Source organism: Onthophagus taurus, chromosome 1, assembly GCF_036711975.1.
Source record: "Onthophagus taurus isolate NC chromosome 1, IU_Otau_3.0, whole genome shotgun sequence".
Lineage (NCBI taxonomy): Eukaryota > Metazoa > Arthropoda > Insecta > Coleoptera > Scarabaeidae > Onthophagus > Onthophagus taurus.
The window spans coordinates 37,951,064-37,976,716 of NC_091966.1; the positions used below are offsets into that span (position 1 = coordinate 37,951,064).

Genomic DNA, 25,653 nt, shown 5'->3' on the forward strand with positions numbered 1-25,653 from the left:
ATCTACGTTAAGCTTATTCCAGTTATAATCCCAGACGTAAAAATATCTCGCCGTCAGCGAATCTCGAAGACATATTGCTCACTAAACTTATGTGTGTCTGCCGGGAATAAAACCCGACGAGCTCCTCCTCACGATGGGGTGGTGCCACGACCACATAAAACATCCACAGTGTACTCACACTGTTGCCAAATTACCCCAATAAAATTTAAATGATACACGTATATGTATGTATATCATTTTTGTCATAACAAAATATAAAATATTGTTAAGGTGAAAATACTTAAAAGGTTTACTTACATAGCTCCTGTACCCGCTCATCCTTTTCTTGCGAAATCACAAAAAGAAACACTTAAATTTCGTCATACAAAAGTTCTAAACAAAAATGTCATTTTAATTGTATCACTTTAATTCTAATTAATAGAATTGGCGGTCATTTTCTTGGGGGAGAGAACTAATCGCTTGATCCAATTTATTAGAACAAACTCCAATTAAGTTGTACGGAACCGGCTACAAACATATTTCGTTTCCTCGGCGTTTCGTTCGGCTTTCCTGGCGCGCGTTTGTGAAACTTAAAATTGTGTAATATTTTAAAGAAGATTATGCACATATAAATAGGCTTTGGTCACGGAAGCGATGCAAAACTCTTGCTTTCAGTAAATCGAGCGAACGTTTCCGAATTGGCAGCAGATTGTAGTATTTTTCACTCACTGTTGCTGTCTAACCGGGTCGCGAGTTAAATTTAAAACAATATTGTGTTGCAGACAGTCGTGTTTGTACCCGTTAGTGCATGACCGCAAAATGAATGATATTTCTACGCGAATTCAATCGAACATAACATTATCTTGTTGTATCATTTAAAATCTTATAACCTGTAATATTAATAAAAATCTTTTAATACTGAATTATAACATTAATAAGTGTTGATTTGAAAGTAAATAATTTTGTATACCGGTTTTTAGTTGATCGTCGTGTAAAATCCGTAAAAGCTCGCGATTGTTGGCGCGCACCAGTTAAACAGGACGCCGACCACTAATAGCCGATTCGAATCTAGACGACGACGCCGAGCGTCTTCAGCGCCAATACGAGTAACGACGACTAAGAACGGAAATTCTCGAAGACTATTTAAAGAAACCTTAAATGAAAAAAAAATATATATATAAGAAAATGTAAGGAAGGAAATCATAAAATAAAATATTTTCATTACTTCGGTGTCCTATTAATTAATTAATTTATTTTTAATTTGATTGCAACCAACACAAGACACAAAATATACTAATATTAATAGTTATATGTATTTACAAGATAAAACATTTGTACTTTCAATAAATAAATATACATTAATATCGTTAATGAAACGTAGGTATTTTTCTTACATTTTTAACGCAAATTAGGCGAAGTGAAATACATAGACTTTTTAATGTACCTACCCTAAATATACTAATCTCTGTCAAAGGCGAAACTAATTAATACAAAGAACAAAACGAGAATGAGATTGCCACGATTGCAGTCGCAAGAAACGACGGAACAATTCCTACTTTCTTGAATCCCGGAACGAGTGTGAACGGTCTGTAACAAAATCAAAACTAATCAGATCGATACTCTATCAAAAAATCTTTGAAGCTCCTGCAATTATTTATATTATTTACTTTATTCAGTTTTTAAGACTTAGAAATTGAATTGTTTAAAAACTGAAAAAAAGCTCCTGAAAAAACGTTCACCGTTCGTCACAAAGGCTCCTGGACCAACAAACCTTGGATGCTTTAACGTGGAGCGGGAGGCGGCGGGGCGAAGGGAAAGCCCCCAGGCGGAGGGAAGAACGTCCTCTGAGGTGCAGGCGGTGGAGGAGCCGTGTAGAACATAGCTCCATTGGGCATCTGAAAGGGACCATACGGACCCGCGGGCGGTGGTAAACCTTGATACGCCGTCAAAATCGGTTGTTGTGGGGGTGGCGGTGGTGGCGCTGGTGCTGGAGGTGGCGGCAATGGAGGCAGCGGCGGTTGTTGCTGCGGAACTGTAGTGGCAGTGGTGATGGAGATGGTGGACTTGCCTGTTCTCGCTGGGGCCTGTGACGTTGGTGGCGGTGCGGGGCTGTATTCCCTACTACTCGATCTCGAAGACCTCCGCCTCCTCGACGATCGATCTCGGGACCTGCTACGATCCCGTCGATGCGTTGAACTTCTTCTAGGAGATCGAGATCTTGACCGGGACCGGGAACGAGATGGAGATCTTGCTTGGGCTGGGCCGCGCCCTCTTCCCCAACGATTTCGACCTAAAAAGAAAATTTTAATCAATTTAAAAAGCTTTAATTTAATAATTAACACAAACCTCTTCCATTTGCACTTCCATTCGACCAATTTCTATTCTCAGCCATTTCTTGGAGTTTAGGATTGATAACCTGTTTGGCTTCTTTAAGAACAGCCACCAAATCGGACGCTTTATTCGCATTGCTAGGTGTGAAGAAGGTGTAAGCCGTTCCAGTGCGTTGTGATCTTCCTGTACGGCCTATACGATGAACGTAGTCCTCTGAATTCGACGGATAGTCAAAATTTATCACAAACTTAACATCTTCTACATCTGAAATTGTTCCGACAAAGGTGATGTGTCAAGGTGGATCGTGGAATAAGAGATGATTTAACAAACCGTACGACGCAAAGTGTAATTGTTTTTAGTTTATTTTTTCAATCCCGATTTTCATTCAGTTCATTTTATTTTCACTGCACCGTTTCTCCATGTATTTTTATACTTAAATTTCTTGATTTTACGCTGTACCAGATTCTTACTCTAAATAACTATTATAAACTTTATTTGCAAGAAAGAAATATGATCAATTTAAGCACTAATTTATAACAAAATGAGATAAGAAAATGTTACATGTCTCTTTCTTACGAAAATAATTTTTGTTGATGTGTTATTCTGGTACAAAAAAAAAGTTGTTTTCTATTAATTTAGTTTAAACCGAAATTTGTATCCAAACAAAACGAAAAATAAAAAAAAAATAAAATAAAATACACAAGTATAGCCTACCTATGAAACAAACCAAATTTGATATAAAGTGTGAGTACGGTTTTTGTAATTCAGTGATGCATACCAATGTAGCTATTGTCAGAAAGGCATTGGTACATGGGCGATAAGTAACGACCCCGGCGCAGTCTGGCCAAAGTCAGACCAGGAACCCAACGAGCGAGGGCAGCGTGTCGTTTAAGCCCGCGGCCAGGTTATAGCCGGCAGTCTCGGGACCACAGACTCCAACATGGCCGTCGAGGGCGGCCGTCCAGAGCCAGAGCACAGAGAGAGGCACAGCCAACAATGACAAGCCAACGACATGTCATTAACCTGCTTGTGCCTCTGGAAAGAAGAGCAGTGGCCACTTTATACAAAAACAAAAAAAGAAACACTGTCTCTACAAATACCATGGATCCCATGCACATCGGTCAACAGGCTAATAGTGTTTTTTTGTTGATGCTCCGTTCGCCTATCAAGAGCCACTAATTTTTTAACTTCGTAAAACTTTTTTCATACAACCAAAAATCAAAAAAGAACTGAAGAGAAGAAAAACTTAAACGAAAAAGGAAATTATTAGCCTGCTAATCATGTCTTTTTTTTTTAAGAAATTAAACAAAAAATTAAAAACAGCTGATATAAATCTCAAAGTATTTCATACCTAATCCACGAGCAGCTACATCTGTTGCTACAAGAATCGGCGCCTTTCCCGATCTAAAATCTGAAAATTATATTAGATCAAATTATTTTGAACAATTTATTTTTATAATAATTAATTTAAAAATTTACCCCAAAGACGATTCTAAAATTCAATAATAATCAATTCTCAAAATGATGTAATTCTTAAGGTGAAAATAAATTCAAAAACACTAAGCTTAATCATAGTGTTTGGTACACACAAACCTTGGCATGGAAAAGAATACTATTAGAATTTATTTTGGGTATGTTTTTAAGTGGAGCATTTTATATTAAATGTGTGCAACGTATGAGGAGGAATGTGTGTGGCGTAATACATTCTTTTTATTTTTGTATATGTAATGGTGTACTTAAGACATAGCCAAATTAACAACGAAGAATAAACGTCAGGCATTAAATGTTGATTCGGCGGGTAATATAGCTTAGTGACTTGGCTCTTTGATGGTTAAGGAGATTCAGATATAAAAAGATTTAATCAAACGATTGAGATGATATACAGATTCAAAATGAAAAACCATTTTGTTTACAGATGAGCTAAATTCGATTTGGAGTTATAATTTTAAGTAAAATGAAATTATTGCTGAACAAACAACCGAAACTGGACCTCAGTGATAAATTTGATCTTTGTATCGAATAGAATAAATGGAGGTAAAGACATACGGAAATTTGTGAGATTATGACGTGCCTTATTGTTCTGTTAGCATGAATTAATTATAAATAACCTAACAATAGAAGCGTGTTGTTTTTAGGCATTCGTTTAAAAGGCTTTGATCTTAATCTATTTTTGCGCGATTTACTGACTTCCATATTTTAGTATATTCGATATCACGTTATATCAAGTTTTGTTATTTCGGTACAAGATAAGGATAACGTCCGTAGACTATAATGACCATTATTATCAATTTTATAGAAACAATAATAATACAAATGTAAATGATTAATTGTGATCATATGAGCTGTATGAATAGAGTATAGAGCTCTAAATAAAACAAATAGGAGTTTGCACATATTTTAAAATTTTAATAAAAGTGTTGTCCACTTCCAAAATTACCAATGATCGTATGACGCAGAAACACAAAAAAAGATACTCTCTACTTGATGACAATCGTTTTGGCGTTTATGAAGCTTGGGCATAATGTTAGCAGTTAGATGTGGCCAAAATTTTAAGAGACTGCGCTAGGTGGCGCTAGGAATTAAAGTGAGAAAGCCAAGAATTTCCCAATAGATTATTATAAACGAAAGACGGTCTTCTCAGCTAGTCTCAAAGTCTATAAATAGCACAAGGACATTTCTTCTCATTTCATTTACTTCTTTACTTATGCTCGACCACTTGCTCTTGGCATTTTCTAATACACCTCTTATTCTTTGGATATTGAATCTGTGGTGGAATATTGTCACTTCCCATTGATAATTAATTTTGGCCAAAAGATTCTTAAAAATATGGGAAACAGAAACTGTTGCCAGGTTTAGGTTCGTTATTATTTTAAATGCAGACCCAACCCAACCTCCTCTTTAAAACTTTTTTAAACTAAGTAGTGGTGACACCTAGTAAGTAAGGTCAATGTTTATATTCTTCTTTTTATAAATTGCTAAATATTTCTTAGCAACGAAGGGGGTACCATTGTCAAATTATTATGTACAGGAATTGACCAAATCTGTTCACGGTAGGAACAGAAACATAACGATGGACAATTGGTTCACTTCGGTTTAAATAGCTGACAAACTCTGGAAAAATAAGAGGGAAATACCAACTGAAATGATAAATATGAAAAGTATAGAACCAAATATATCCATGTTTTGCTTCGACAAAAATAAAACTCTCTGTTCTATATGCCAAAAAAAGAACAAAATAGTGCTACTATTTTCAACAACGCACGACGGTGAGAATTCGGAAATTAACAACAAACTAGAAATAATTTTAAATAATGAGACTAAATCGGGAGTAAACTCGTTTCAAATGTATTCAAATATGCCATGTAGTAGAAAAATCAGAAGATGGCCGCTCAATTGATTGCCTGCATCGATTGTTATGTTGTGTGCTGTTGCAATATTATCAACAAACATGAAAAACTTGTGCGGCGTTATAAATTTATGACCTAAACTACCAACCAACTTGCCACGACATGGATGGAACAAAAGCTTAAAAAAATTAAAAATTTACGTCGAAATCTGCGTCAAATTATTAAAGAATTCTGAAAATTGATAACCATCCTGATGATGTCCACCAAATTGAAAACAAACGTGCAACATGCTTTTATTGTCCAAGCCGATTATGCGTTTGTTCGTTGGGACTGCACTATTCTGCACGACATGGCACTAGTATGACATCATAGTGTAATTAATTGTAAGTGCAAAAAAGAAAACAATATTTTATACAAAAGTAAATACAAAAGTATTTACGTAAAATTATTTTCACTTATACAGAGTGTTCCATTTAAGCGTAACGGAGAGTACGTCAATTTATTTAAATGGAACACCCTATTTATTTTATCATATAATTAATACAACTATATTTGTGTATATGTTACTATTTCACAGCGTTCATAGTTCCTGAGATATTCAACTGTTCTTCCAAAATGTGCCCATTACAGGATCTTTTTAAAAACGATAGTTTTTCCGATTTTGCCTTGAAATTACGTCAGACAATAGTCAAAGCCAGTAGGTAGATGATAGTATTCAAAGACATTAGATACACTATACAGGTTATAAAGCTTAACTACTTTTGATGTTTTTCAAATGGCTTTTTCTTAAAATTTTTAAATGGAACACCTGTATATTGTGTGCTAATTGAATTGCTCATCAAGTTCCCTTCAATTAATGATAAGTCAGTAATATTATATTAAAATACAATTAAAAAAAATTTTAATAATTAAATAATCAAAACGTGATAAAAATTAAATGGCAGAACATCCCTTTTTTAATTACTAAATTATTTGAAGGAAATACAGCAACAAACTATAAACGATTACTAAACAACAATTACTCAACAAGTAGGTATTAATTTAATTAATATTTAGAAGTTGTTCAAAATGCCGCCCAATTTCTCTTCTACAACCATTAATGCGCTGTATAAAAGATCTTGACGTATCTCTTAACATGTGCATCTTATTTTCTCTAAAGTTGTAAATTATATGGCAAAACAATTGCATATTTTATTACTTACATCTTTTTAAAATCTCATAAAGTACCAAGTCGTATTAAAATCTGGTATATGGCAGCAAAATTATTTTACATTATAAACTATTAATCAAATAATAAAAGGAAGAACAAAAAAATTGATAAACATAGACAGAATATAATATTAAGTACAATAACGCATATTTTATTACACATTCTTTAAATTCTAAATATCAGGAAAACTACTAAAGTTAGATATATGACATATTTATCATTAATTAAAGGTAACTTAATGGGCAATTCAACCAGCTCTCAATATACAGGTATATTGTACTGTATATTTCAATTTCAAGTGATTAGAAAATAGTAAGTAGGAGTAAAAATTTATTTGAAATTGTAGTAGTAGTACAAATTTGAAATTATTGTAGAATTATGCGGTAATAAAGTCGTCCAAGTCAGAAAAATTATCCCAATGTGTGGGTGAATATCCGGTATTCAAGACTGATATTAAGGTACTTTTTTACAAAGTGTGCAACAAATCAGTAAAACAGCATCTAGCAAGCTTAAAACACATAGAACTGGAGAAAAGAAATAATGAGAAGAAAACAACCCAGACTTTTTTTGCTGAATGTTCCACATTCAAATCAAGAGATGTTCAATTTGCAGAAGATCTATGTAACGCACTAATTTCCGCTGATATACCTCTACATAAAATGCAAAACAAAAAATGAGTATCTTAGAATCATACACAGAGTACAAAGTACCATTGGAAAGTACTCTTCGAACAAAATATGTTAAGGAACTTTACAAAAATACTATAGACCACATACAGAAATGCACCAATAAACGCTTCTTGTGAATTTCAATCGACAAAACAACAGATGCAACAGGAAGACATGTGACAAATGTCATTATTGGTATTTTGGATCATGATGAGTTGATTGCTAAACAAAAATTTTTGTTAAATACGCTGTGCTTGATAGAGCAAATCATAACATTAGTGCAAGGTTTTTCAATCATTCTATTAAGATTTTGGGTGAGGCTGGCATAAACAGTGAAGCTGCTAACTTATTGTTAGTAAAGAAAAAATAGCTATGGTTATTTAAAAAAATCACTACAGAAATAACCTTGCATTTAAATTTGCACCTATAACTTCAGTAGAAGTGGAACGAAGTTTTTCCATGTATAAGAATGTTTAGATAGCAAATAGTTTATAGTTTAAATAGCAAACAAAGTTTCCTTTTTGATAATTTAAGTGAGATGTTTGACATTTATTGTTATCAAAATTTAAGCTAAATCTGTTTCTTCAATATTTTCCAATTCGAACTAATAAACATCTCATCTATAGAAATAGATATCATTTTTCATTTACTTTGTTTAACCTTACCTACAGATTTAAAACATATCTATAATCTTTTAATATTAGCTTATTTTTATACTTAAATAGCTTATTTTGATTTTTATAGAACATATTTTAAACGCTTAAACTAACATTTTTAGAGCATATTTTTGGTTTCCCTATTAATAAGTAACGTCTGTTTTTTAAGTTTCAATAAATATATGTTAATCTTTATTCAATAAAGTTTACTCAAATTTCTTATTCTTGTTTGATATATAAAAAAAACATATTAGTATTATATTAATTTTAATCTTCTCCTATGAAGACAGTTGATACCATTAAATGTACAAAATAAGCAAGACTCATTTCATTCAAGTTACCAAGATGTTATGAAATATAATATTTAATCTATTAGATTTAAACCTCGAGTATTGTTTCAAAAAGAAATTTATGGAGTGATAAAAAATATTAAAGGTTACGCGAATTTTAATCAATAAGACACAATTTTCAATGTCAAATTCTGACCTGTTTAGGTTCAAACCCAAGGAAATATACTAAGAAACACGAAAAAAGCGTTTTTCAGCCTGTGACACCCATTACATTAATTATCCATTAATATTATGGATAAAAATAATATAATAATCATGATGGTGAAAAGACTCCTTTTTTTGGGGTAAAAGATTTAAGATATTTTTATATTAAGTCCTTCTAAGAGTTAACTTCATTAAAAAGTTCCATTACCTTGCAAAACCCAATCCCTTTCTTGTTGAGATTTATCCCCATGAATACAAACAGCAGGCCAACTAAAACAAGAAAATTAATCTTAAAATAAATCTTTTTGTTCAACCCAAGATAACAGCATTATTGAAATTTTTAACAGTGAGCTGTTTAAGAATTATGTGTAATTGAAAGTACATTGTGTTCAAGATAACACAATCAGCAATAAGTTCAACAATGATTAAAAGACGAATCATACCGTCAAAACAAAAACTTATCAACAGTAATTAAAGTAACACAAGTAGTCCTTTTGAAACAACAATGATAAAATCTTGTAGTAATATTTCATTTGGTTAATTAAAAAAATATATCTCTAATAATATTAGGTCAAAAAGTAGAAGTATTAAGTGTCTTAAAATATCTTACCCATCTCTTTTCATTTTTCTTGTAATATCATCCACCCTCCGTTTTGTTTCAATAAATATAATAGTCTTATTCTCCTTTTCAGCCATAATTTCTTTTAATAAAGTACTTAATTTCGTTTCTTTCTCATATTCCTGACAAACATCTATAATCTGCAAAATATTATGATTCGCAGACAATTGCAATGACCCCACGTTAATTTGTATGTAGTCTTTTAAAAATTCCGCGGCTAAAGCTTGAACTTCTTTAGGCCAAGTAGCCGACCACATCAAAGTCTGTCGATCTGGACGGATTTGTTCAATAATTTTTCTAATCTGGGGCTCAAAACCCATATCTAACATTCGATCGGCTTCATCCAACACCAAATAAGTGCATCTTTTTAAATTAGTACGGTTACTTTCGAGAAAATCTATTAACCTTCCTGGAGTAGCAATAACTATTTCTACTCCATCCATTAAATCGTTTGCTTGAGGTCCTTTTGGTGCCCCACCAAAAACACAGGTATTTCTTATTCGAGATGATCTACCAAAATCTGTAGCTACTTGTTGGATTTGTTGTGCCAATTCCCTCGTGGGTGCAAGTACTAAGGCTATTGGACCATCCCCCCTTTGAAGCCTTGGTTGATTATTTATATGTACAATTGCTGGTAAGACATAAGAAAGCGTTTTTCCAGATCCTGTTGAAGCAATTCCAACCATATCTCGTCCTGATAATGCAATAGGCCAGCCTTGCGATTGTATAGGAGTTGGGGCTTTAAACCCCATTTTACGAACTTCACTCATAACATAATCAGGAAAGGAAGCTTCATCAAATGATAAAACCGGTTCAGGAATATTTTTTCCTTTTAAAGATATCTCTTTACTCCGCCTCCAATCTTCAATTTCATAAACACTTCTACTTGAAACTTTTAAATGTGGTACATAAAAATCTTTTTTAAAAGGTTCTAATCGACTCAAATCCCATCGCGGTTTTCGTAAGGTTGCCCCCGCAGCGCTTCTTCTCGAACCACCATAACCTCTGTCTCTACTACGAGATCTACGACGATCTCGGCTTCTCGATCTACAATAAAATTTATATACGATGTAAATAAAAAATGATTTTTTTGAAATAAATGTTTAGAAAAATCAATAAATTGGCTTACCGCCTTCCAGTTCGTCCTCTCATTAAAATAACTTTAAAAAGTCACGGTTCTTGGTCACAATAACAAAACGGAAAGACGCGCGAAGTGAACCGTACGGATTACAAAACACAAACTAAACTCACTGTTTATAAAATACCGCGAAAGGAAAGCAAAATCGTTACGGGGCGATTCGTTTACAATTCGAGACGAGTAAATCAATGGAGAAAGCGCTTGATGTTTACGTCAATCGATGGCGGGAAATTTAAATTTGTTTAAATGATTTGAGGAAATTTAATGATTAAAAGCTTATTAAATCGAGATAATTCATTTTTGATATCAATTTGTTGTGGTGTTATTATTGTATTATTTTATAATTTATTGTATAGAGGAGATAAATGATTTTTTTAATGAAAATTTATTTGGAAAAGGTTGGGTTTGTGGGCGGTACTAAGAGGTCACAGAGCTTGAACTTGTATTTTTTTGGCTTATTTTAAAGCGTGCAAAAAATTTGGAATGTGAACCGGTTATTTTACATATTTTTGGGTGTACAGGTAGTTGAAATGAAGCTTAAAATATTTTTTTAAATTCATTAATAATTTTAAAGAAAAACAAATACAATCAATTTTCAAAATATAATTAAACCTTTAAAACACTAAAAATTTATTATTTAATTTAAAAATCATATCTTTGTGTAATAAATAAATTCATGATGCCACAGTGGTGCTAACTTTTAAAATAATTAGTTCCTATCATGATTTGTCATTTTGACAAATCAATTTTGACATTTTGAAGCTGTCAAAATATTTAACCCGGCGTTACATACAAAACCATAAAATCGCTCTGAAAATACACTAATATTAATTTTATGGGCTTCTTCAATAAGTCCCCACTAGAGAATTCAAACAGCAGGTCAGCAAGACGAATTATACGCATTTGAAATCCTCTAGGGTGTGTTAAACCCCACGTATGTATTAACGTTAGTAAATATAGAATAATACTTCAATTGAACTAAAACTAGAACTAACACTACAAACTTTCGGGTTTTGCCGTGCGTCTTTTAAGAAAAGGTTTGACGTTTCGGATGCCATGTTGCAACATTCTTCAGAAACTGGTTCGAAGTGAAATCTAGTCTATGATGGGACAAGAACATAAGAAGAGGAACTAAAAAGAGACTAGGAAGAACTCTAGTAGAGTCAACCTAGGCTATGGTGGTAAGATATATTCGATTAAATTAATTTAATTTAGATTATTCGCGTAAATTCAACTTCGAACCAGTTTCTGAAGAAGGTTGCAACATGGCATCCGAAACGTCAAACTTTTTCTTAAAAGACGCACGGCAAAACCCGAAAGTTTCTAGTGTTAGTTCTAATTTTAGTTCAATTAACACCGACCGTGAAAGCCTTCGTACTTATAATAGTTCAATTGTTGTTGTGGACATATTTTGGACAAAAATAAGTGCTTTAACATTCTCATACAAAGAGGAACAGAAAAGGCTTCAAGTTTTATGGGATGAAGTTATGACTGATGACGAGACAATCGAATCAGGAAGCATATCAACAGATATGCTTCCTAATAATAAGTATATCAATAGAGGTTGAATTGGAGAATAATGAGGCTGAGCAAGAGATGAAAGCTGAAAAAAGAAGCAGGCAAGATTATCTCGGAAAATATGGAACGAAGTGGGAAAAAAATTCATGAAACTCACGAGTCCGTACAAGAGCAGATAATAGGCATAGGCATGCGAAAAGTGTTATGGATTGTTGGCAGCTATTTTTCGATAGTCAAATAGTCGAAGAGATGTGCTTATAAAAATAAATCCATTATGAAACCAACTACTGTTCTTAAAATTAAATCATTCATGGGATTATCATATTTAGCAGGAATGTTCCATTCCAATCGTCAGAATTTAAGAGACAATCTGACGAGACTGGAGTGGATATTTTTTGTAGTAGGATGTCGATAAATCGATTTCAATTTTTGATGGACTGTCTTCGCTTTGATAATTGTCGGTTGATATTAGCAACCGACAAATTATTATTGGAAAGATTTATCGACAACTGTAAGCAATTATATCGTCCATCACAGTATCTGACAATAGATGAAAAGTTGGACTCTTCCCGTGGTAGGTGTTTCTTCAAGCAGTATGGAATCAAAGTACAAGCATTGTACTACTAGCGTCATTGGTTGATGCACGTTTCTATTATGTTTTGAACCTCAAAGTATATGCATGAAGACAACCAAGCCTTATACTATCAGTAATTCACCTGCAGATATTGTTGAGAGGCTTATAGAACCCATTTCTGGTTCCAATCGGAATGTAACATTTGATAACTGGTGAAACTGCTAAAAGACCATAAGTTGACATCAGTAGTCACGCTTACAAAAAGCAAGCATTGCATTCCAAAACAATTCGTGTCAGTAAAAACCAGAGCCAAAGACAAGTTTATTTAGTTTTCAAAAAGACATAACACTTTTATCATACGTACCGAAAAAGAATGAAAATGTGTTGCTGATGTCTACAATACATCATGATGGAGCAATTGATGCAGCAACTGAGGAGAAGAATTTACCCGAATAATCTAAATTAAATTAATTTAATCGAATATATCTTATTACCATAGCCCAGGTTGACTCTACTAGTGTTCTTCCTAGTCTCTTTTTAGCTCCTCTTCTTAAGACATCCTATAATTTACCTGCTTTCAGTTATTCTATATTTTGTCCCTTTTTCCCCTATACCATTCTTATCTACAATTATAAATGGCCAGCTTAATCTAAATTTGTCCAAATTACATAATGTAGGTTTGGGTGAGGAGTTGACCCAATCTTGAGACAAATGCTTCTAAAATAGAATCAAATGTCTGAATAGTTAATAAGAAAACTAAAGCAAAATGTTGTACAATATGGTAACAACTAAATCTTCCACTGAAAGTTGGTTTATAAGCGAAGTGGGTATCAACCTATGTGTTCATAATGGCGAATCGTATATATTCATCGGCGAATATAGGTACAGACTACAACCTTTCTAGAAAAGAACCTATAGAAGATAGTTGAAAACGCGTTGATTTTATGGATTGAGGTTCAAACTCAAAAAGGACCCACTCTAAGCTCTGAACTCTTTAGAGACAAAGCTAAAAAGCTATACGACAATTTTATGAAAAGTAAACCCTCTTGATCACAAATTGAGCTGAAATCAATTGTCGCAAGTAAGGGTTGGTTCGACAAATTTAAAAATCAGTTGAAAAAAGTTGATGGATAAGTTTCCCTCAGCCGATCATGAGGCAGCAGAGCTGTATCCAGAATTCCTAAAGAATATAATTCAAGATTGAAAAAAATTCAATAGACAAAAGTCTCCTAACACAACTTCTCTTCTTCAGCCTTTAGACCAAGGTATTATAGCTACATTCTGGGTATATTATACCAGAACTTTTTTAATCGCGCATGAATTGAAAAAATCTACATTGAATGGTTGCTGGAGGAATCTGGCCAAGTGTTGAAGGATGATGAGAATTTGCAGAATGACCCCAGAATGACACCATGATTCAACAAAACCGGAAAGATTAGCGGAGTTAGTAATTTACTTACTAAGACATTGTTCTCTTTGGATAGATTTAGAGATACTTTTTGACATAGGAGTGCCAGGAGCAATATAAACGCTTTCTTGGGAAAAGGTGAAAAGGGCTGGAGATATGCCATCAATTCGGAAAACTTAAAACAATCTCGCTGCTGCTGTTATGTGTAGTAGCATCCGATAGAAGTGTTCAGTTCGTCTTAATCAGAAAAGAGATGTGTTATATTTAAAATGGGTATAAACTCGGGCATATTCCAGGACTGAAATGCCAATTGAGATCTATTTAAGAACAATTTAACTAAGAGGCTAACTGATGGTAGAATTTCATTTCTGTTGAAATCATTTGAGAATACCATTGGTATCTGTCACTTCAGTGTATCAATAAAGTTGAAATGTCGGCAAAACTAATTCTAAGTATATTATTTGGTAGATAGAACATTCAAGGTTGCTCAGGAAAAGGAATGCTTGGTTTATGCCTTTTATGAAATATGACTCAAGAACTCATATTGCACCTGATATCACCATGCCATGAAACAAATGAGTACTTACTACAATCGTCAGTAAACTATCGTAATAGATGCGCGTTTAAAATAGCAAATAGTAACATACCCAAAAACATCCAACTCACAACGTACTTGGAGACAAATAATCTGCAACATTTGTCTAACGATAGTGTTTTTGCTCAATCGGCGATTAAAAGCACATCACTCTAATAAAAATTCATATATCTTAAAATATCGTCAGAAAAAATATTAAAAGTTCTTCAAAGTTGGCCAGGTTTATATCGATATAGCTCGGATGCAACGACTTGGCTGTAAGCAACCTCGGCTAAATTAAGCCAATCATATTTAGCTCATATATGGCTTTGTAGTGAACAGTTGGATTTAAAAACCAAATAGAATGGTTGGGAAGAAATCTACACGAAGAATCGCCAGATGTGGAAGCAACAAATTCTAAGTGATTACTTCGAAGAAAGCTAAGGGAGAAAGTTGCCCTAAGGCGAGAATGTCAAATATCTTGAAAAGATAAACGATCGAAAGGTACAAAAGGACATCGAGAAAATCTTTAAAATCAGGAATCAGTTATTGATTATGATTCTTATATCAGTACGTTCTTGCCGAATCGAAGAAAATTTCTGCATTGGCAAAGAAATAATTTGATCACTTTACTATATATTATTATTATTTCGCTTTAGGTTAGTTTTATTTATAAAAAAATATTATTTCGACATTTAAAAAAGTAATAAGATTGATATTATCATGACTTGACATCAATCATGATTAGTTTTAATCTATTTAATCTTTTGAAAAGGAAATGATGGATAAGGTAAGATAAGTTTAATAAATATAACACATTTCCGATATGTTAATGGTAAAAATCTTTAATAATAAATAAAAATTGCGAAAAAGTATATACATTTTGGCACTGTATATGTACAAATGAAGAGTTGATAAAGTACAAATCACATTGACTAGAGAGAAATAACCGCTACGATTAATGCAAAAAACGAATTCCGGAAGAATTTTAACATTCTTACAATAAGTACTTTATCAATAAACTACAATTACGGTACTAGATGCTTTTTCTTGTCATGCTTATTTCGAACTATTTAATCATTAAGCTAATATAACTAAAGATTAATTTGTTCTTGTTTAAATTGTTAAATATAAATTAAATGAAAATATTACAAGATATATAGCGTTCAAAAATAACTTTTACAATTAATAATATGTTGAATAATGGTGGTATGATGGATTAGGGGACGCAACATGAGGTCGGGGAGGTAGCGCGGTCGGATGGTAAGGTGTTGGAGACACTGAATAACCACTATAAGGAACAGGAGATATACTTCCATTATTAGGTAGTATTCTACTATCACCTAAAATCCTTCCTTGATCTAACAAACGAGGTTGATCACTTATTAATCTACCCTCATCCGGAAGCAATCTTTGATCAGAACTAAGCAATCTATTCGAATCATTTGTTAACAACCGATTCGTTGAATGGTCAGATAATATTCTATTACTCATATCAGAAACTGAAACTAATCGTCCATCGTTCATATGACGAGGCGCGTTTAATTCACTACTTAATAATCGAGATTGATCTAAGGATAATCGATGATTTGTTGGAATTGTATGATCGGAAAGTAATCGAGAATTAGTTATTTGATGAGATCTTAAACTTAAATCAACACTATGTCGACCCGGGGGTGTTAAATCCAAAGAAACAACGCGTAAAATATCCGCGTGCGTGTAATTTTGCGATGGCGAATTATAATTTAATCTTAAATCAACCGTAGGGCGATCTACATCCGAATATAAATGATGATATCTATTTAAATTTGAATAATTATGATAACTACGAGCCGACATATCGAGACCTTGAAGTTCTGCCGAATTTAAAACGAGATGTTCAAAACTCCGATCCGGCCTAAAATCGGTATCCAATAAATTTCGATTTTCCAAACTATTTCTAGTTTCCAAATTTTCAACCAAATCGTAACTTTTTATTCTAAAATCATCGATTGTGTTATCGTAGGTATTTCTACTTCTTAATTCCGAGTCTAAATTATCATAATTTTTTCGTAAATCTAAATCAAGATCAAATTTACGTATGTTTTCGATTTCTTTTAATTTCTCCTGTTCTTGAAGTTGATTATCGTTCAAAGCGCGCGATTGCAAATCTAATTCATTTTGATTCGGAATTTCAGACGTAAACTTATGGATATCGTCGTAACTTTTTGGAACATCCATTCCTAAATATAATTTCCTATCATTTTCATCGAATTTTAATCTAAAATCTTTCCTAAATTGGAAATTCGGATCTAAATTATAATGCGATTTGTATAATGATAAATCGAGTTGTGCGTTCTCTTTCGTGTTATGTATACTTAAATTTTGAACACCAATCCCGTTACTATCATCGGAAGATATATTATCTGGATTAACATTGTGGCTAAAATCGTATCTTGGGGGACTATTAGCTGGGGAAACATTTTTCGAAACGTTATCGTAATTTGGGTTATTTTGAGGGGAGTTGATGTAGTCGCGAACGAAATTATTGCGGTTTTGAATACTTGGGCTATTTGGTGGGCTAAAATCATCTTGAGGAAAACTTGAATAATCAATGCGAATATTTTGGGAATGACGTAACTCATCGTTTAAATCATCAGTAACTGAAATGTGATCATTCACCGATGGTGAAATTAAGTTTATATCACGACTTTCCGTCATATCAACTGAATGGCTGTAAGTTACGTCGGGTAAAGCATCGGCGTGTGAAAGTGTATATAAATTATTAACTAAAGCATCAGTACAATTCGTGGTGCTATTAACGTCTATATCAATATTAGGTTCGCTACAAACCGAATCTAAAGCAGCTTCAACTAACAAACTCGCGTTAGAAGATTCTTGTCGATTAAAAGTATTTAAATTTGAATTTAATTTTAAATGATCATATTGTTGATCCCTTGTTTGCAACTCTTCCATTTCCAACCCCATATTTTCATCAACTTTTTGTTTCGTTTTATCAACCTGATAAATATCTAAATCAGACGCCATCCATTTTTTGCTACCTTTAGTTAAAAGTTTCATCCCTGAGGTTGAATAGGAAGGTTCGATATTTCCGAGATTACTTTGATTCGAACTTGATGAATTATCGTTTTGTTGAGTTGAATTAGCAGGTTCTTCTTGTTGCGGTTGATCGCAATTCTTCCCATCTAAACTTATATCATCCACGTCGCTGCTACTATCGAATTTTCTTTTCTTATCTTCTTTTTGTTCCGATTCGGACATTGGTTGATCGTCAGCTCCGCTGTAAGCTTCGAATGTGTAATCGACACTCCTTTCAATTTTCGGCATTTGATCTTCAAGCAAACCATGCGCCTTTTTATAATGAAATTGTAGACATTGTTTTGTTGTAAACGCCGCTGAGCATTCTTTTTCGTTGCATCTAAACGGTTTTATCCCACTATGAGTTAACATATGGATTTTTAAATTCGATTTGTTTTGGAACATTTTCCCGCATTTAGTGCAAGCGCATGCGTCGTCTACTTGTTTTTGATGGACTTCTTTGACGTGTCTTTGTAAAGCGGCTTTTGAACCAAGTATTTTCATGCAGTTTTTGCATTGGAAGTCTTTTAAAATATCAGCCATATCTAAATAACACACAAATTTTAATTTCTTTAAATAATTTTGATTAAAATTTTCTTACCACCATGCATTCTTTTTATATGAACCTTTAATTTTTGCGGCTGACAAAATTTTCGGCCACAAAAATCGCATAAAGGACGTGATCTTTGAGGGTTCGCTGAGCACCCATACGTTCTATGCATTTCTAAGTAATTTAATCGAAGGAAGAACTAGAAAATGTTAATTAAAGTTGATTTCAATTTTTCTTTGATACAATTTCTTACCTTTTTACAAAATTGGCATTGATAAGCGCCTTGGCCATTATGTAATTCAGAAGCATGTTTCATAATGTTCTCTTTTCCCAAAACGGCAGCTCCGCACACTTTACAATGATACTTTCTGATTGTTAAACTGTATCTTACATCGTGGAATATGTTACAGTGGATTCTGTAGTAAATTGGATGACCAAAATTCATGTTACATCCACCACAATCTAAAAAATACATTTATATTTATTCTCGTAGTTTCTGTGCTTTATCATGGGAATGGGAAAGAATTGGGGGACGACACCATTAGAATTTATTGTTTTTACAACTGGTGCATATTTTGCGTTGTAGTTTATTGCTCCAAATGTGCACTACAGAACCAGATATATGCCACAGATAATTGTAAGCAATTCTGCGTTGTTGTAGAGAAAAAGAATGTAGACGCAAAAAGATTATGAGTAGACAGAATATAACAATTCCTGAAGTTGAGCAAAATCTATTGGAGATAAAGCTTGCATAGTGTAGAAATTGCCGACTTGGCAAAGAGGAGTTTATCAATAAAAGACATAGTTCGAACCTCTTGATGAGTAAACAGAATATAACAATTCCAGAAGTTGAGCAAAATTCATTGGAGATAAACCTTGCATAGTGTAGAAATTGCCGACTTGGCAAAGAAGAGTTTATCAATAAAAGCCTTAGTTGGAACCTCTTGATGAGTAAACAGAACATAACAAGTCCAGAAGTTGAGCAAAATCCATTGGAGATAAACCTTGCATAGTGTAGAAATTGCCGACTTGGCAAAGAAGAATTTATCAATAAAAGCCATAGTTCGAACCTCTTGATGAGTAATCAGAATATAACAAGTTCAGAAGTTGAACAAAATCCATTGGAGATAAAGCTTGCAGAGTAAAAATTGCCGACTTGGCAAAGAAGAATTTATCAATAAAAGTAATCCAACATTACATAACTTTTTTAATAGGAGGAAATGATCCAGCTAATCCAACTCCTTCCAAAAGTCAAAGGTACACTACAATATTCTGCGTATCAGATCTGCATTACTCTGATCTGAATATGTCTATCCAATACGTTTATGCCTTACACGCATACTCTCTTTATTAATTTCCATTATAAACCACAGGGACAAACAATACCTAAAAGAACCATTCCCAGCTTTAAACACTGCTTCCGCAATAAATAATGAAAAAATAATGGCATCATTTCCAGAGGATGAATTCTTCATTATTGCCTTAATTTTGAATGAAGAAGAAAGTTTTGAGAAAAACTAAGTAAAGAAAGTAAACAAAGCAACAAAAGGGCACTTTGCCACATTTTTGGGAAGTTTAAAAAAAGCTCTGCTATGAACATTGTTGGACCTCCACTCTTGGAAAATTGACTTTATTGAGATTTAATTTTAATCAACTATAATACTTACTAGTTTTTTCTACTTTATTCTTCTTACAAACACTACCTCCATCCTGCCAATACATTAATTCTTCACCTTCCTTAACATCTCTAACACTAAAAAAATATAGTAAGCCTTCTTTTGCAATAACACATAAATTTCGACTTTCTCTGCTAGGAGCTGGTCGGACAAATCTCGCCCAATTACTCAAATGTAAATCTTCAGTGTTTAAATAAATAAAACTTTTCTCACTTGAACAGATTTCCCATAAATCTCTCATATTGCTATCTTCTGGAACATCAACTTCTTTAACAATTTTACCAACAATGGGTCCTAATTGTGTAAATTGTTGAATTTCATGAGTGGCGAAAACGCCTAAACCGTGATCGTTGTTGGTGTCGTTAAAGTATAATTGATCGGGTAATGATAAATAACTATAACTTAATTTGAAATTGTAATCTGTGTTATTGGTTTCGGTTTCTACTTGGTCAATTTCTAAGTTTTCCACTTTAAATTCGGCCGAAGTGTTTGTTAAGTTTTTTTGTTTCCACTCATCATAAGACAAAGCATCAGTTAAAACAGCGATTGGTTCGTCGAAAGGACATTCGATTTGGACGTGTTTCGAATAACATTTTGTACATTGGGGTTGTTGCGGTTTCGAATCGTTTTGATCAGATTGGTCGACCGTTTCGCGTTTTATATTAGTTACAATTTCGGTGAATTCTTCGCCGTTTGTTAACTTTAAATCCTGCGCGCTATTAAATTCCGGCGCTTTTCTAATATCTATATCAATCTTCTTCTTACTTTTACTCTCACATTTATTGTTACCAGTAGTAATTTTCTTTTTCACTTTTTCACTATCTTTTCTTTTATTTCGTTTTTGAGGCGATTTATTACACTTATCAACATCGACGTCTTTTCCAATAGGATCATCACATAATTCTTCTTTAAGAATTTCATTTGAGATATTTGTAAAATTATCTGTACTACTTGAATCGATTAATTCTGATTTTTGATTTATACTATATCGATTGTTTTCATTATAATTTGCTATGTTTTCATTATTTGCAATTTGATTAATAATTTCGGTAGTTTTATTTTGTAATGAAAGACTATTTTGGGAATACTTAAAATTTTCGGAAGATATATTTGTTTGATGAAATCCATTTTGCATTGATGTGGATTTAATTCCATTTTGTTTATTGCTGTAATAAATAAAAAGAGAAAATAATTATTGAACTAATAATAAGTACATAATAATAAATTATTGTAAATTGTGTTATGTTGTCTATCATAACTAAAAATGCTTCCTTCTTGATTTTTAGTATTAATTAAAATGTATTACCAAAAATCGTATAACATATAACATTACAGGGATCTCAAAGAGCAAGTAAATTGTATATGTTTTGTAAATTGTGTTATGTTGTCTATCATAACTAAAAATGCTTCCTTCTTGATTTTTAGTATTAATTAAAATGTATTACCAAAAATCGTATAACATATAACATTACAGGGATCTCAAAAAGCAAGTAAATTGTATATGTTTTTGTCGGGCGTTGCAATTTATCATGAGTCATCTGCGTAAATGATTTTTTAAATGATTGTAAAGCTGCATATCTGCAAGATACAGTTGGAGATCACAATTTTAATACAGTAAAGATTAGGGTCGTAATAGTAAAGAGTTGGTCACAATACACTACCTCTTTCTAATAAAAAATAAATACAATATTTCAACATTTTTATACAGTATGTTTGCAATAAAGTGATGCAAAAAACTTATTGATTCATAAGTTTTAAAATATGGCTTTTCAAATTTGCCTGAATATACACAAAAATTACACATCCATAGTTGTCTTAAGTAGAACGCATCGCTAGTAGGGACTTCAGGCAGTGGAGCATTCTGTTAAAACTCAAATAAAAGTGTCAACAGTAGGATCATTTCTCGCCAAAGACTGCTTAATTTTTAGTTCATCATAAAAAAACTTTTTTTGCTAATTATGCATAACACAATTGAATATCAGCCTAGTAAATACATACTAATTAGTTACTTATTTTTAATACCAAATTAAACTAGATCATGTTTTGCAGCTTTTCCCAGTGGTTCAGTCTGCTTTACCCATAATATAGATAAATATTGTCATATTTTTACCGTTTTAAGATCAAAACACAAAAACGCGCACACTGCGATACGCGGAACACACGTTTAAGGTATTATTGTTTTTGTTATAATTCGGCACTATTGCTCGCGTTTGAATCGACTAGGGCACTAGGTCACTAAATCGAACGGTTTCATCCTCTGAAGGGGACGCAGGACATCCTCGTTGTCGAGAAGTTTTTAGAAGTGTTTAGATGCAAATGATGCAATTTCTGATGACACCGATGCTACTTTCAATGCACCTAATTTTATGCACCTTAGTACTTTGTTCTGGAATCTTTGAATCACACTTGCATCTGTGTTGCAGGTACAATCGTGTTCACGGGAAATGCGTACCGAGAAGGTCAAGAGCTGTTGTGAGATCCGACATGCCGCTTACCTGTCCGGGATCGCCACAAGTTCCTCCACGAGCCCGTTTAGCTAGCAGCATGTCGGATCTCACAACAGCTCTTGCCCTTCGGTACGCATTTCCCGTGAACACGACTGTACACCCCACAGTTGGATTCTGTATGTCCATTTTGGTTTTAATACTTGCTTGTATATTAGCAACTTGTTACTTAGTGATAGCGTTGATTTTCTGCCAATAAGCCAATATAGGTGTCTAAATTTGATATCAAGTTCCTCACGTTTTTTTTTTTGACGTGAGCTTTTCATTTGAGTTTGGCATCCAGCATTGCCAATTATATGTACTGGGACATAGTTTACTTTCTTATAAGTAAAGTTTATGTATGCCGATTTATTTGTACTTAGTTTTAATAGCCATCGTTTGGTCCAGTTTTCTATTGAATTTAAGGCCAATTGTAACTTATTTGCTGCAACTACTTTATTTTCTGCAACAGCCAAGTTCGCTGGATCATCTTCGAATGTAGCTGTTTTTGTTTCTGGTAAGTTTCTGGTACCTGAGAAAGGTCGAATGTGTAGAGTAAGTACAGTGTTGAGCCAAGCACAATTCCTTGAGGAACTTCGGCTCGTATTTCATGTAGTGGTGAATAAACGTTTTCGTATTTTACTCTAAAATATCAATCAGAAAGATACGATTTTAACAGTTGACTATACGTTGATGGTAGTATTTGGTCTAGTTTGCAATTTAAATCATCTAACCAGACATTGTCGAAAGCTTGCGCAACATCCAGAAATACGGCGGAGCAGACTTTATTTTCTTCCATTGCTATTTCGATAGTATTCGTTATTCTATGAACTTGATCTATTGTTGCATGTTTATTCCAAAACCCAATTTGATGTGTTGATATTATGGCTTTTTCTTCTATGATAGCTTTTAGTCTTTTTAAAATTAGCCTATATGATGTAACATCTGTTGGGGGTTTACCAGGTTTTGGTATCATTATTATTTCAGCAACTTTCCATATGCTTGGGAAGAATTTCTGTTTAAGAGTAGCATTAATTATGTGTAATAGTTTTGTAATCGCGTGTTTTGGTAGTTGTTTGAATGTTTCTCCATTAATTAGGTCATAGCCTACTGATTTCTGTATATTTAGTTGTTGTATTTCATAATACAATTCTTTCATTCTTACACATGGTATATTACTCTGCTGATCACTTTGAATTACGCTAGGGTGTATGTGTTTTTGGAACTTTAAGCTTTCTTGTTGCCTTCCACAGAGAATAATCAGTACTGGCATCGTCAGTAAGGTCTTTTAAGTAATTTTGAATATTATTATCTTTGTGGCTATCTGTTAATGCTCATAATTCGGCTGTTATTTTATTTAATTTAGTTTTATCACTAGGAATTCTATTAGTTTTCCATCGCTTTCTTGCTTTCTGTTTTTCTGCAATTTTGTCTCTAATGTGTTTAGGATAAATATTGGATTTAGGTTTTGGTGTTAAAATTGGTGTTGAGGCCCAGGCTGCGTTTTGTATGTCTTTTAAGAACTTTTCTACTTCATTGTCAATGTCTTCCTTTGTTTTCATAAGACCATTAAAGTAAATTTTATTATCTAGTGTTTGTTGAAATAGATTCCAATTAGTGAGTTTATTAATTAGTGATAAAAAGGGTTCTTTGTTATTTAGAGTAATAATTACTGGTGAGTGATCTCAGTCCAGCCCTAATTCTTCTTCTATGTTTACGAAGTTAAGCGATATATTTTTTGTAATAAAAAAATCAAGCAAGTCCGGAATTTTACTTCTATCTGTTGGCTTCCCAATGGAGAGCACCTGACAATTTAGGGCATGGTTCTGTTCTCTTCATTTTGTATTTGTCAAGCGGGAACTCCAAGACATATGTTTTGCATTAAAGTCTCCTTCAAGTATAAATTTGTTGTCAAAATGTAGTAGAATTTCCTGATAATCTTCTCTTTTGAGATTATGTCTTGGTGGTATGTATGTTGCTCCTACAGATATTAAGCCATTAGCAGTTTGAACTTTTACCACTGTAGTTTGGTGTTGTTCAGTACTAATTGTATTGTTCAAATAGTGGTCAACATTTTACCAACACATAAAAAAACTTGGCATTTATTGAGGTGCAACTGTTTTTCAGTTTCAAGCTCATTCTTCTGATCCTCGGTTAACTCGTTATTTTTAATCTTATTTTCTAATCTATTGAAAGTTTGTCACTTCTAAAGTGGCCAAAAGAATAGTTTTTGAAGTTTGATTTAAAATATCTATAAAATAAATCCTAAGAGACCACCCATTAGGTTTAACACTCATTATACTGCAGGTTCCTATGTCTTCAAGTATAACTCATACAGGAGCCGCCTTATTGTTGCTATAATTCAAAAGTGGAGGCAGCTCCATTTAACATTGCCCTACCAAGATTCAATTTGGTTGGTGCCTCAGTGTTGCACCAATTGATAACTACTATTTTATTGGATGCAACATGCAACAGTGTATTTAATTCATTTTTGACAAAAAGTGAAGCTGTCTTGTTGTTGTTGCAAGGTCTTCAATTTGTAATTAATGTCAATTTGATTATGACACTGGCCAAATTGGTTTTGTTTAATGTCTATTTGAGCTTGATTAGTGCCAATTTGAAGTTGAAATGGTATAGTTACATAAATCTTATAAAACAATTTAAAAACAATGTAAACAAAAACGTATCAACACGTGTTTTTGTTATTGATCTGTCAAATTAAGCTCCGCCTTCAAATATGTCACCTGTGCGTAAGTGGTCGATAAAAAACCAACCTAATCATTCAGTTTAAAAAAAATATCAAACGCACCGAAAATAACAAAAAGAAATATTAAAAATTACCTGTTAAGTTCAGTTTCTGCGAAATCCAATAGGATCGAAACGAATTGTTCGTTCGACGGGCAAGAGAACAACAACTTGAGCTCGGTCCAACGTTTGACGTTTGCGGCACCGATAACGGCATTCAAGGCGACGATCTGGTCGGTTTTCGCGATTTTTTCCGCACCGTTCACCACCGGTCGCTTCCTGTTCTCTTTCTGGTGTCGTTTGGACATAATTGGCGCGGAAACTTTAAATAAATATTAGACAAACACATTGTTGAGGCCCATGTATTGTATACTATCGCCTATCCTCTTTATTGTCAAGGACGAAGGCGGCTTGTGTGGGACGGCGGGGGGGCGGGAAAACTTGGCCAATTCAAAACTTTCAGAAAAGAGAATCGCAAATCATTTGGGTTTAAAGTTAAAAATAAAAAAATTTATGGTGGTTTGTTCGAAACTTAGCTTGATTAAATTCTTTATAAATATTTAACTAAAAAAAATTTTTTTTAAGAAACTAAACTTAAATTTAAT

General features: G+C 33.2%; 2 protein-coding genes across 4 annotated transcripts; both read right to left on the minus strand.

Annotated features, from left to right (window-relative positions):
• Nucleotides 1-1,211: 1,211 nt before the first annotated feature.
• On the minus strand, nucleotides 1,212-10,656 carry LOC111428851 (probable ATP-dependent RNA helicase DDX17). Of its 3 annotated transcripts, none has more exons than XM_023064540.2 (7): nucleotides 10,434-10,656; nucleotides 9,296-10,351; nucleotides 8,894-8,955; nucleotides 3,662-3,721; nucleotides 2,326-2,574; nucleotides 2,048-2,269; nucleotides 1,212-1,566 (listed from the first exon to the last, which is right to left on the minus strand). In XM_023064540.2, the coding sequence occupies exons 1-7, from the start codon at nucleotides 10,454-10,456 to the stop codon at nucleotides 1,532-1,534; spliced, it is 1,707 nt and encodes a 568-aa protein (XP_022920308.1). In that variant the 5' UTR covers nucleotides 10,457-10,656; the 3' UTR covers nucleotides 1,212-1,531. The 3 variants fall into 3 exon arrangements, with proteins under 3 accessions (XP_022920308.1, XP_022920306.1, XP_022920307.1); XM_023064538.2 differs by having other exon boundaries at nucleotides 1,751-2,269; XM_023064539.2 differs by having other exon boundaries at nucleotides 1,719-2,269.
• Nucleotides 10,657-15,345: 4,689 nt separating this feature from the next.
• Nucleotides 15,346-25,457, minus strand: LOC111428853 (uncharacterized). Its single transcript, XM_023064543.2, has 5 exons — nucleotides 25,145-25,457; nucleotides 19,812-20,986; nucleotides 18,398-18,606; nucleotides 18,196-18,343; nucleotides 15,346-18,139 (listed from the first exon to the last, which is right to left on the minus strand). Exons 1-5 carry the CDS (start codon nucleotides 25,354-25,356, stop codon nucleotides 15,702-15,704), a joined length of 4,182 nt encoding a protein of 1,393 aa, XP_022920311.2. The 5' UTR covers nucleotides 25,357-25,457; the 3' UTR covers nucleotides 15,346-15,701.
• Nucleotides 25,458-25,653: the final 196 nt, after the last annotated feature.